Source organism: Dama dama, chromosome 14, assembly GCF_033118175.1.
Source record: "Dama dama isolate Ldn47 chromosome 14, ASM3311817v1, whole genome shotgun sequence".
NCBI classification, from domain to species: domain Eukaryota; kingdom Metazoa; phylum Chordata; class Mammalia; order Artiodactyla; family Cervidae; genus Dama; species Dama dama.
Genome location: NC_083694.1, coordinates 17,210,636 through 17,222,766, shown reverse-complemented (window position 1 = coordinate 17,222,766; position 12,131 = coordinate 17,210,636). Strand labels below are relative to the sequence as shown.

Genomic DNA, 12,131 nt, shown 5'->3' with positions numbered 1-12,131 from the left:
CCTTTCCTAAGCATAGACTGTCCACTAGGACAAGGGTTCTGAATCTTTTGAATGTTGTACACTCCTGGTAGAGTCTTTTGAAAGTGGCATACCCTCACTTCAAATAGTAATATGTAGGATACACACAAAAATTTGCCTGCCATTTCACATGCCCTTGAAGTCCACTCATGGGCCCAAACTTCAGAATCCCCGAATTTCAATAAGATACCCATACTATCCAAATATTTCTTAAGCAAACTGTGACATTCCTCAATTCCTGTGACTCAAAATTAGTTCCACAGTCCTCCTGACCTTCGACAGTTCCGCCAACTCTAGTAATCATGGTGGACTGAAGAAATGAGCCTTTTAAAAATGAAAAAAAAAAAATCTCTTTTTGGTCTCTTGACCTCCCTGCAGGTTTCACTGAAAATAGACACGTTCCACATGTCTTTTTTCCTCTCTCTGTTGCCGCTCCCTCCTGTCGCCCCTAATGATTATGACCTCAATGACCTTCCAGAATATCCATATGGCCCTTTCTCTCCTCAACCTAGCAACACCATACCTGCTGCATGAGGGTTTGGATCTCATAATATTGTTCCTAAGCCTGGCCTTTCTCCCTGCCTGGCATTGTGTGCCTGCCACGAGACCAGGCTGGCTCATAAAACATCTCTTTATGTACTTTATTACTTAAACTCTTTTATTTGCCTGCAGGAGCCCTTTAACAAAATCACATTGAATTGACTTTCTCACACCAAATCAAATCTCCCTGGTCCCAGTTCAGTTGTCTTTGTCAATATGTATTTTATAAATGGAGTGAATTAACAGATGCTGTTGGAACAGAAGTGCTGGGGTAGCGTTTATGTTTTTAGTGCTCTCTCTGGGCAGATGAGTTGTGTAGGAGTGTTATACAGGTACCTCGGGATGAAAGTCATGCTTATCATTTCGGTGGATATGTATTCTTAACCATTTTCTTTGACTATATTTTCAACCTCTTTATTACTCTTTTTATTCGTAGTGTTTGCTTATATGGTTTTATCATCTGTGCCATCAGTCTTGGGTTTGACTTGATTATACCCCTTCATATTAAAAGATGAAAACTAAAGCCTCTCTGTCATGCAGAGAGGACAAGATTTTCCGTTAGCCAAGAGGAACTGATAATGACATACCTTTGGAACAGATTGCTTTAGTTCTATTATCTGTGTTGTCCATGCAGTCTTAGGTATGAAACTCTGGGTTGAAACTCTTCTAGAATAAGGTTCTGAGTTTCCATATCCTTAACTGGGACAGCAATAGAATGAATGGCTAATCCTGTTACATAGATGGGATATGGGGGCTTTGCAAAGAGGAAAATACATTACAGGAATCCATTGTGTAAGACTTGTATTGAAAGAAGAGTTCCCAGGAAGATTTCCGTATGACATAATGAACTTTTGAAAAGTGTAATGTATAAACGCTATGAAATACACTGCAATGATTTGGGAAATGTTTTCACCCTACCCTGTCTCAGTTTTGTGGGGGTAGTCATAGAGCTATCTGCTGGTGAAGAAAAGATGCATTTCGTTTCTTTCATGTTCTGCCATCAACTTTATGTTTGTCCTTAGGATGACTAATCACAAGTCTTCTTCTTTTTTTTTTTTTTTAACATTCTTCTAAACCTAAAATATAATCCCATGGCTTAAAACATGGTCTCCTTAGTCAGTCCCAGAGTTCCACAATGATTCGTCATATTCCAGACTCTGTTTTTTATGACTATATTATTTTTATCTCAAAAGCATGCTAATTCTTGGGCTTTTTTTTTAATGGAGCACTTGTTTTATAGAATTAATGATTTAGAAACTAATCAGGATTAGATGTTTATAAATGCTCTCCTTTCAGCCATGGACAATAAGTAAGTGTTGGTAACATATTGGAAGTATTCATAATATTATGAGTAAAAATATTATTTCCTTCACTATTTTTCAGTTGTATCCAATACAGTGGAAGCTATCCATTGGATATATATGCTGTTTGGAAAACCAATATAGGTTGTTTGATCTCAAAGAGAAATATCTAATAGTTCAGTGCATACTCCACCCCTTTAATAATATCTGCATCTTGTTCAAAGAGAATCTCCACATTTGTACAGATTTAATGAAGAGCCTCTGGAAGTATAGATCAATCCATCAATGATACATGACCCATTTTGTTTTTCTTTGGGCATATTTAAAACTGTGCCTTCTCTGTGTCAAAGTTCAAAAGTCAAGTGCTCCATGTGATAAATTAGGTAGGGTCAAAAGTTATTGCAATGCAGTTTCAGAAGCTTGTCTGTCCCTGAGTGTGCAGCTCATTCATGCTGAAGTGATGCACTATGGGAATTACCACCAAGCTCTGTTCAGCAACATCTGCTCTGCTTAAGTGAGTTAGTGCGCGTCAGACATCTTTATGTCAGAATATTGCGGTGATGGATGCAGTCTTCAGAAAATGCTGCATAAAAATCTGGTGTGCCGTTCTGGCCATTAAGTGAAATTACTATTTAAATTAATGGCACTGTCACAGTTTATCTGTGCAAAGAATGAACGCTGATTAGGGTATTAAGTAATTAGCAATTTATCACCCTGGAACAAGGTTGATAATAATTAAAGAAGTAATGGTTTACCAAAGAAACTAGAAAGGGAGTCACTTCTTGTTATGTGAGTGAAATCTTGGCTGAAAATTTTAATTCCGTGAAACAAAGATGAAGCTCTTTGTGAAAGAACGCATCTTTTTTTTTTTTTTTTTTCTAGTGTAAAAACAGTTCATTATCAAAAATTTAGTTGACCTGTCAAAAGTCCCTCAGAGCGATCAGATGACTGATTAGGAGTTTGGAATTAGGTCAATGTCTGCATTTTGATTTTATACTGAAAGCATGGTGGAACCATAAAGTAATTTGGGAGTGGAGGCAGAGAATGTATTCTGCTCCCTAAAGGGCCGGTTTTCAGATTTTGATTGCTCTTTAAAATAGAAACATGAATTATTTTAAGAAAAGTGGTAGAGAAAAAAAATGACAGCAAAGAATCCAAGGTTGTATTTAAATGTCTGATCAGAAGGCAGCAGAAAAAAACATGCGCAAACAATATAAAACTTGAAGCTGTGGATTTTTTGTGTGTGTATGTGAATTTTACCCATCGTAATCAAGACTCAGACTACAATGATAGCGCTGCAGTGTGTATTTTTCTGAAGGAGCTTTCCCAAGAAATGTTAAAAACAACTAAAATTAATAGTAAAGTACCAAAAAAAAACCCCACAGTTTACTTTTAAACCAATTACTTTGGACATACATCACCTTTAAACATGGTGATGAAATGTAGTAATGATCAATGTTTATTACTAATCAAAACTTAAAATGTTTTAATATTGAAATTTTTTTCAAAGTGGAAAGGTCAGTGAGAGGGTCCTTTGGAGTCATGAGTGGACAAACATCTTTCTTATGGCATGTGTCAAATCGGTGTCTACTTTCAGTGATTTTTTTTTTTTATAATCTAAAAAGTACTTAAAATTCATTTGTCTGTTACTAAGGGGATATTTCATAGTGTAGGTATTTGTACAGGACCAGATTAAACAATTTAGGACCCCAGGGCACTTTGAAGTTGAGTCTCTTTATGTTATCAGTCGGGACTAATAATAAATAAACAAAATTATAATTAAAATAAATCATTCATCACATCGCACTGCTGTGTAACTAGATATAAATTCTACTATGATAGCCCAGTGACATGAGGTATACGTACCTTAATTTCTAGTTTAATCTGACTCTAGAGCATTGTTTGCTTATTCAGCCTTTTATGTCTGTATTTTTACTGTGTCTCTTCTATGGCAAGATCTAAATGATGTGAACTCAGGAAGTTACACTGAATTGGGTGGGAGAAAGGAGGCTCTTTGGTATTTCAGGTACACCTGTCTTTCACTGAGAAGTGAGGGTCAATGATTGTCCCCACAAGGTCTTTCTGCCACTACCCTGCACCTTTTACCCATATCTAGCAATGGATCTACTTGCAGCTGAAAAAATGCTGGCCAACTGGTTTACCTGATCAGTGAGCATGATCAACTGGTTTTGAAAACAAATCTCTCTTATGATCCAAGGATGGCTACAGCTGCTGCTGGATTCACAAGCAGCATCTATCTGTATCTTAGACAAAGGCAGGCAGAAACTTACAAGATGCTTAGGCAATGTCTCCAGTTCTAGGACGGTGTTCCCTCTCCACTGCCTAGCCTCTTGTCCCAGAGTGCTTGGGTGACTTCTCCCTTGTGACTTTCTAAAGATTTCTTCTGAGTTCCTGTGGTTTAACTACCACTTCTTCCATAACAAGATGTTATCATCACAAAATGGGCAGGTAATTCTCATGACAGAAATCAGATCTTTTTTTTTTTTTTTTACGGAGCTTCAGAGAAGTTTGGCCCCCTGCTGAATGATTTTTAGTACACTTCCTCTTGTGTGTTCTTTACCTAATTAGTGTCTAGTGCTCTTGGTCGGAAGGACCCCTCACTGTACATTTAAATCACCATGCTAGGGAAATGCTACCTAAGCTATTGTACCATTTCAGCCTGAGTCTGACATTTTTATACCAAACTTTATAGCAACCTCAGTTTTCTTCTCTTTTTTTAAAATTTCATATTCATATATAACATTTTATTGTTGCAGGGATGTTCTGTTGTGGGCTGGATTATGTGAATATGTCAGATACCATATGCTGCTCAGCTTCCAGTGGAGAGTCTAAAGCACATGTTAAAAAGAATGACCCAGTGCCAGTAAAATGCTGTGAGACTGAACTTATTCCAAAGAGCCAGGAATGCTGTAATGGAGTTGGATATAATCCTTTGAAATATGTTTGCTCTGACAAGATTTCAACTGGAATGATGATGAAGGTAATTGATAGAAAACCTCTCAGAGGCACTGATTTGACAATGGAAAGAGAAATACATTGTTCATAACTATTTTTCTAAAATAGGAATATAAAAACTCCTGTGTGCATTATTCATTTTCACATTACATCCATATTAATACCAAATGAGTTCGCTATGATTGATGTTATTGCAATGAATTCTAAAGGAATTAATAATGATTAGCTGTTCTCAGGAAGCTTTACCAGCACTTCAGATTAGTGCAGACAGAAAGTCTGAGATGCTGAAAGAGCGGGCATGGTGTTGTGGATGGAGATGAGAAGAAATTTAGCTTCTTCCCTCTAGTCCCCCAACCATAGTACTTCACTTTCTTTTAATAGAGAATTCAGGTCCAGCAGATTCACTTAGTTGTGTTTATTTCATATTCCTAGAAACAGTGCAAGCTCAGCAAAAGCTAGCCAACCACAAAAATGAGTAAGCCTATGGGCACATCATTTATGTCTGTCCATTGAGATGCTTCACATGCAGCCATGCCTTATTTGTTAGCATTAAACTTGACCACAGACTTCAGAAACCCACCATTTTAAGGAAAGGACTAGGAACATTTATTTGTCACTAGGAGATGGCTAAAAACGGCTACATTCATCAAAGACAATGGAAGAGATCTTGATGACTGAAGTAATTATACAATCTTTGTGTGAACATCATGGACATGGAACGGACCGTAAGTCTTGAGAGTTTTACGGCCCTGCCAAGCACTTTGCAGCAATGAATATTAACACTTAGTACTGTTGAAGAGAATAGATACTTCATAGAAGTGAATAATCATACAAAATGCTCAATAAAAATAGGTTTTTTGTCTACAAAATTTTTTAAAAGTTGATCTGATTTCATAGAGAATAGACTTGTGGACACAGTTGGGAAAGGAGAGGGTGGGACAAATTGAATTAAGAGAGTAACATGAAACTTATACATTACGATTTGTAAAAAAGATAGTCAGTGGGAATTTGCTGAATGACTCAGGGAACTCAAATCTGGTGTTCGGTAACAAGCTTGAGGGGTGGGAGGTGGGACGGAGGCTCAGAAGGGAGGGAACATATGTATACTATGGCTGATTCATGTTGATATATGGCAGAAACCAACACATCATTGTAAAGCAATTATCTTCCAATTAAAAATAAGTAAATTTTAAAAATTTGTCTGATTTGAACAAAACTTTAATTAACCAGTTCTATGAAAGAAATACAGTGACTTAGCAGCAGTAGCATGTTTCTAAAGTTTAAGTTTATTCCAGGCCAGTGTTTTCAGAAGTTTGGACTAGGATATTTTTCTTAAGTAATATTTTTAGTCTTAAAGAACTGGTAATGTTGCAAGAATATGCCTTTGAAATAACGAGTTAGGAAGAATCTATGTAGAAAACTCTCCTTAAAAGGGCATTCATGTTTGAAAAATGAAGACAGAAAACCTATTAGTTTCAGAAATGACACCATCATTCACACCTCATATCGTGTTAGTAGCTCAGTCGTGCCCGACTCTTTGTGACCCCGTGGACTGTAGCCCATCAGGCTCCTCTATCGATGGGGTTTCCCAGGCAAGAATACTGGCATGGGTTGCCATTTCCTTCTCCAGGGGATCTTCTTGACTCAGGAATCAAACCCAGATCTCCTGCATTGCAGGCAGATTCTTTACTGGCTGAGCCACCAGGGAAGCCTCATTCACATTTATATGTTTCAGTATTGTCCACCTCACATTTGGTTCCCAGGCATCTGGTTTTGGTCAGGAAGACACAGCTTCCATTACAAGAAGACATTCAGGATATACCTGTGATGTTTTAAGGTGGCTTGAATTGGCTCTATGAAGGCCAACTAACACTTGTATTTTAAATTCATATTTAAATGATTGTGATCAGGAGAATTTTTTTTAAATGCTGAATCAAGCAGTATGTCGTAGGGAAAACTCAATCTCTAGATTCAGTTTTGTTTCCTGAAGACCTTCCTGGAGTCTTCCAACTCCTGCTCCAGTCTGGACTGGGTCTCTGTGGGGTTTCTGCAAGGCTGTCCCAGCCAGTCTTCCAAAGCTGTTTCTTTGGGAATTCCCTTTCCTCCTCCTCTGTGTTGCTCTCTCTGTATTCTAAGCCCCAAATGTCCCTTCTTTTTGAAGAATTGACTCGCTGGGTGTAGGTGCATGAAAGGTAAATATTTTGAGCTTGATGTCCGAAATTATTGTAATTCTCCTTCTCACTGGATTGATAGCTTGTCTAGGTGTACAATTCAAGAGAAAAAGAGTTATTTCTACTCAGGATTTTGAATCCTTTCCTGAATGTTTTAAACTGTCATTGCTATTCCGATTTCTATTTCTTTGTAGGTAACCATGTTGTTTTTCCTGACAATTTTTAAGACGTCCTCTTTTTTCTGCTTTTCTAAAATTTCATGACAATGTGCCTCTATGTATATGCTATTATCACCATTATTATTAATATTGATAATGATATACTTCTTGTGGACTTTTTCAGGATGGAGCCTCATGGTCATCAGTTCTGGGGAATGCTATTTTATTATTTCTTTGATAATTTGCTCCCTCTTTTGTCTCTCTTTTCACTGATCAGTTGGATGTTGGACTTCCTTAACTGATATTTTAACTTTTTTTCCTTCTTGTTTCTTGCCCATTGACTCATCTTTTTCAGTGTTATAAGATATTGCCTCGGAGGAGGCAATGTCACCACTCCAGTATTCTTGCCTGGAAAATCCCATGGATGGAGGAGGCTGGTAGGCTGCAGTCCATGGGGTCGTGAAGAGTCGGACAGGATTGAGCGACTTCACTTTCACTTTTCACTTTCATGCACTGGAGAAGGAAATGGCAACCCACTCCAGTGTTCATGCCTGGAGAATGCCAGGGACAGAAGAGCCTGGTGGGCTGCCGTCCATGGGGTCATACAGAGTCGGACACGACTGACGTGACTTAGCAGCAGCAAGATATTGCCTTAACTTTATCTTTCCACCTTTCTATTGATTTGTTGTGGAGTTTTTTTGGAAATCTTTTTTTTTTTCTTTAAGTTTTTGATGACTCTTTCTTTTTTGCCAATTATTACTTATTTATGGCATCCTACTCTTGTTTCATCCATGAAATGTCTTTTTTTCTCATTCTGAAAATATTCATTCTATTGTTGCTTTTTAAATTGTTTGTTTGCTTTGTCCTTTGAATTGTCTTGCTTGTTTTTGTGATACCAGTTTTTGCCTATAAAATTTTGGTTTTTTCGTTTATTTTATTGAAGTATAGTTGATTCACAGAGTTGTGTTCATTTCTGCTGTATAGCAAAGTGATTCAGTTTTATGTGTATGTGTGTTTGTGCTTTTTCATATTCCTCTCCATTGTGGTTTAAGCTTGGTACTATTTCATTTTCTTCTTTTCCTTGTTTTGTTTTTGCTTCCTCTGACTTTTTTTTCTATGTTTTTAAACTTCTTTTTTTCCATTGGAGGTTGACTGACATGTTGCTATATGTAGAAATCCATTGGTGGTGAGCACAGTAGGGCCCTCATTATGGCAAGATGGCTTTTTGTCAATAAATCACATTACCAAGAATCCTCAATAGGTGTACTTAGTGAAGTATCCTTAAGTGCTCCATCCTAGGTCGGGATGGGATACATATCCAGCCACCATATGGGGAATCCAGTAGAAAAGAGGGGTTCTCACTGAGCAATATGCAGACTTTTATTTAGTTTTCCCACTCTGGCTTATACCTTCCAAGGAACCCTCTCCATTTTTTTTTAAAGCATCACAAATTATTTTCTAAGTTTCTCTCAACTTTTTAATACTTTGGCAAATGCAGCCATAACCACACATATACACAGGCTCATGTAGTAGCCCATGCTGTCTTGCCCAGAGCAGTGAACTCAGGAGTACCTGGCTTGCTTTGACAGCCATCTCAGGGCCGAGTATTGCCAAACATTTAGCCACAGCATAACAGAGCTTCTCAGCTTCCCAAAACTCACTACGAATTTCTTTGCCACCACTTGCTTAACCTGAAGCCAATGCCACTTTATACTTTAGGGATTTGTTGTTGTTATTAAGGAACCATTCAACTTCAAAGCACTAAATTATGTTTTTTCTGTAACACCATCGAACAATTCTAAGGTAAAAACAGATGTCCTCATGTATGGAGTGGGTCAACAAAAGGAATTTTTTTTTAACTTTTCACAGGTTAGTCCAGTGTGATTTCAGAAGCTCCCCTCCATGCAACATCTCAGGAACCCAAGTCCCTTCCATCTTGTGAGAAAAGGGAAAGAGTGGATGACTGTACATGTAGGGTCTTTCCTGGGTGCAGAAAGCATCTCTTCTGAACACTGACATTTCTGGTCATGTGACTCCTCTTATAGTCAGACTGGAAAATCTAGTGTTCCTAGGGAGAAAAGGGAAAAATGGACATTCCTGGGCACATACCATTGTCTCTGCCACATACATCCACATCCCAAAAAAATAGGTGTTAGTTCTCTTCCTTAAACTTTCTATGTTCCTTTATTGTCATTTGGTTGGGCTTTAAGAGGAAGTGATGGAAATGGCAACCCACTCCATTGTTCTTGCCTGGAGAATCCCAGGGACAGGAGAGCCTGGTGGGCTGCCATCTATGGGGTCGTACAGAGTTAGACACACCTGAAGCGACTTAGCAGCAGCAGCAGCAGCAAGAGGAAGTGAAGATAAATGCATGTGTTCAAGTCACCATATTTAAGTAGAAATCCAACTACATTTTTCTGAGCAGCTTTATTTTGATGATCTTTGGGAAAATAAACTTATTTTAGATAATAGAGAGATTCAATGTAGACCACTTTTAAATAGCAAGAATGATTTTAAATAAGTTATGCTACTTATATAAAAGAAAAATGAAGTAGAACTTTGCCTTGTAGAAATATTGCCTTATTTCTATCTCCTGTAATTTCAGATGATGAAGTATTTCATTTTCTGAAATTAAAGCCTACTTCTACTTATCAATAACTATAAAGAGCCCAGAGATTCACCAGATAAAAAGTTTGTACATATAAATAATAATGATTATAATGACAGTGTATTAAATATTTAAATTTTACAAAACTTGGATGTAGAATACTTCTCATTGGTCCAATTTTCCCAAGAGTACACGAAGCACAGATTCTCAAATTTTGCATTCTTTATTTTATTTTTTCTCTAAAATTCCATCAGGAAAGTGTGAAAGTAACAGTTATAAAATAATGACTACTATTATTATTTATAGTGTATCTAAGAAGTGTAAGGCATTTGCATTCTGTCATTTGAGTCATGCAACAAATCCATATAGTAAATTGAACTTCCATCGTTTCACGGAAGAAGCTGAGGCTTTGAAAGTATGAGACTTGTTCAAGGTCACAGCACTAATGAGTTGCAAAACTGGATTATGAGTCTAAATCTGTGTCATTTCAAAGTAACTTCTCTTTCTAGTAATACAGACTGCCTGCATTTCTTTTTAAGAATTTTGAGATAGTCACTCATGAACTAAGCAGAAGAAAATTTCATTTGAGAGTTGTAGAAACCTAGCCCACACATGTCTAAATGAAAGGTTTAAATCTCTTCCCCCTTGCCCCCACTCTCCCCACCTCTACCACCTGACTTAGGAAATGAAAGCATGCAGAACCCTCTGCCCGACATCCATGGAAGCCACGGCACACTGCAGCAGGTGCGACTTCAACTTTACCAGCCACGTTTGTACTGTGATAAGAGGCTCTCACAATTCCGTAAGGAAGGAATCAATGGAAGAACTATGTTCATCTGCTGAAGAGGCTGTTCATACGGGAAGTGTAAACACACTCTCCTTCACAGGTAACAGAGAGGGAGCCACCTGCCTATGCCTTAGAGAGTGACAGGCTGTTGAAAAAGCAGATTTATTTCCCTCTGACCTCATCACCTTCCTTCACCTCATATCAATTAATTCCATCATACTTAGGAGCCAGCTAGTTACCAGGTAATTAAAGGTACAATCTGGAACTGTTTAAAGTTAGTAGTTTAAAATTTTTAAGTCTAACTTTAAATAGGGATGGATGTTATTTTAAAGTAAGCCCATAGAGAATAAGGAACAGAGGGATAAATTAGTTTTGTGACCTTTTATGGTATACACAGTTAATTTTATTTTTTATTTTTTCCATTTATTTTTATTAGTTGGAGGCTAATTACTTTACAATATTGTAGTGGTTTTTGCCATAGACATGAATCAGCCATGGATTTACATGTGTTCCCCATTCCGATACCCCCTCCCACCTCTCTCCCCACCCCATCCCTCTGAATCTTCCCAGTGCACCAGCCCTGAGCACTTGTCTCATGCATCTAACCTGGGCTGGTGATCTGTTTCACCCTTGATAGTATACTTGTTTCAGTGCTATTCTCTCAGAACATCCCACCCTCGCATTCTCCCACAGAGTCCCAAAGTCTGTTCTGTACATCTGTGTCTCTTTTTCTGTTTTGCATAAAGGGTTGTCATTACCATCTTTTAAAATTCCATATATATGCATTAGTATACTGTATTGGTCTTTATCTTTCTGGTTTATTTCACTCTGTATAATGGGCTCCAGTTTCATCCATCTCATTAGGACTGGTTCAAATGAATTCTTTTTAATGGCTGAGTAATATCCCATAGTGTATATGTACCACAGCTTCCTTATCCATTCATCTGCTGATGGGCATCTAGGTTGCTTCCATGTCCTGGCTATTATAAACAGTGCTGTGATGAACATTGGGGTACACGTGTCTCTTTCAGATCTGGTTTCCTCAGTGTGTATGCCCAGAAGTGGGATTGCTGGGTCATATGGCAGTTCTATTTCCAGTTTTTTAAGGAATCTCCACACTGTTCTCTATAGTGGCTGTACTAGTTTGCATTCCCACCAACAGTGTAAGAGGGTTCCCTTTTCTCCACACCCTCTCCAGCATTTATTGCTTGTAGACTTTTGAATAGCAGCCATTCCGACTGGTGTGTAATGGTACCTCATTGAGGTTTAGATTTGCATTTCTCTGATAATGAGTGATGTTGAGCATCTTTTCATGTGTTTGTGAGCCATCTGTATGTCTTCTTTGGAGAAATGTCTGTTTAGTTCTTTGGCCCATTTTTTGATTGGGTCATTTATTTTTCTGGAATTGAGCTGCAGGAGTTGCTTGTATATTTTTGAGATTAATCCTTTGTCTGTTTCTTCATTTGCTATTATTTTCTCTCATTCTGAAGGCTATCTTTCGACCTTGCTTATAGTTTCCTTTGTTGTGCAAAAGCTTTTAAGTTTCATTAGGTCCCATTTGTTTAGTTTTGC

At 37.8% G+C, this 12,131-nt stretch overlaps 1 protein-coding gene across 1 annotated transcript in view; it reads left to right on the top strand.

The window, feature by feature from the left end:
- USH2A (usherin) overlaps positions 1–12,131 on the top strand; it is an 892,942-nt gene that overhangs the window by 673,831 nt on the left and 206,980 nt on the right. Inside the window, exons 50-51 of the mRNA XM_061161192.1 lie at positions 4,637–4,860; positions 10,455–10,659. Coding sequence (XP_061017175.1) covers positions 4,637–4,860; positions 10,455–10,659 — 429 coding nt within the window. The remainder of the gene's footprint in view (positions 1–4,636; positions 4,861–10,454; positions 10,660–12,131) is intronic.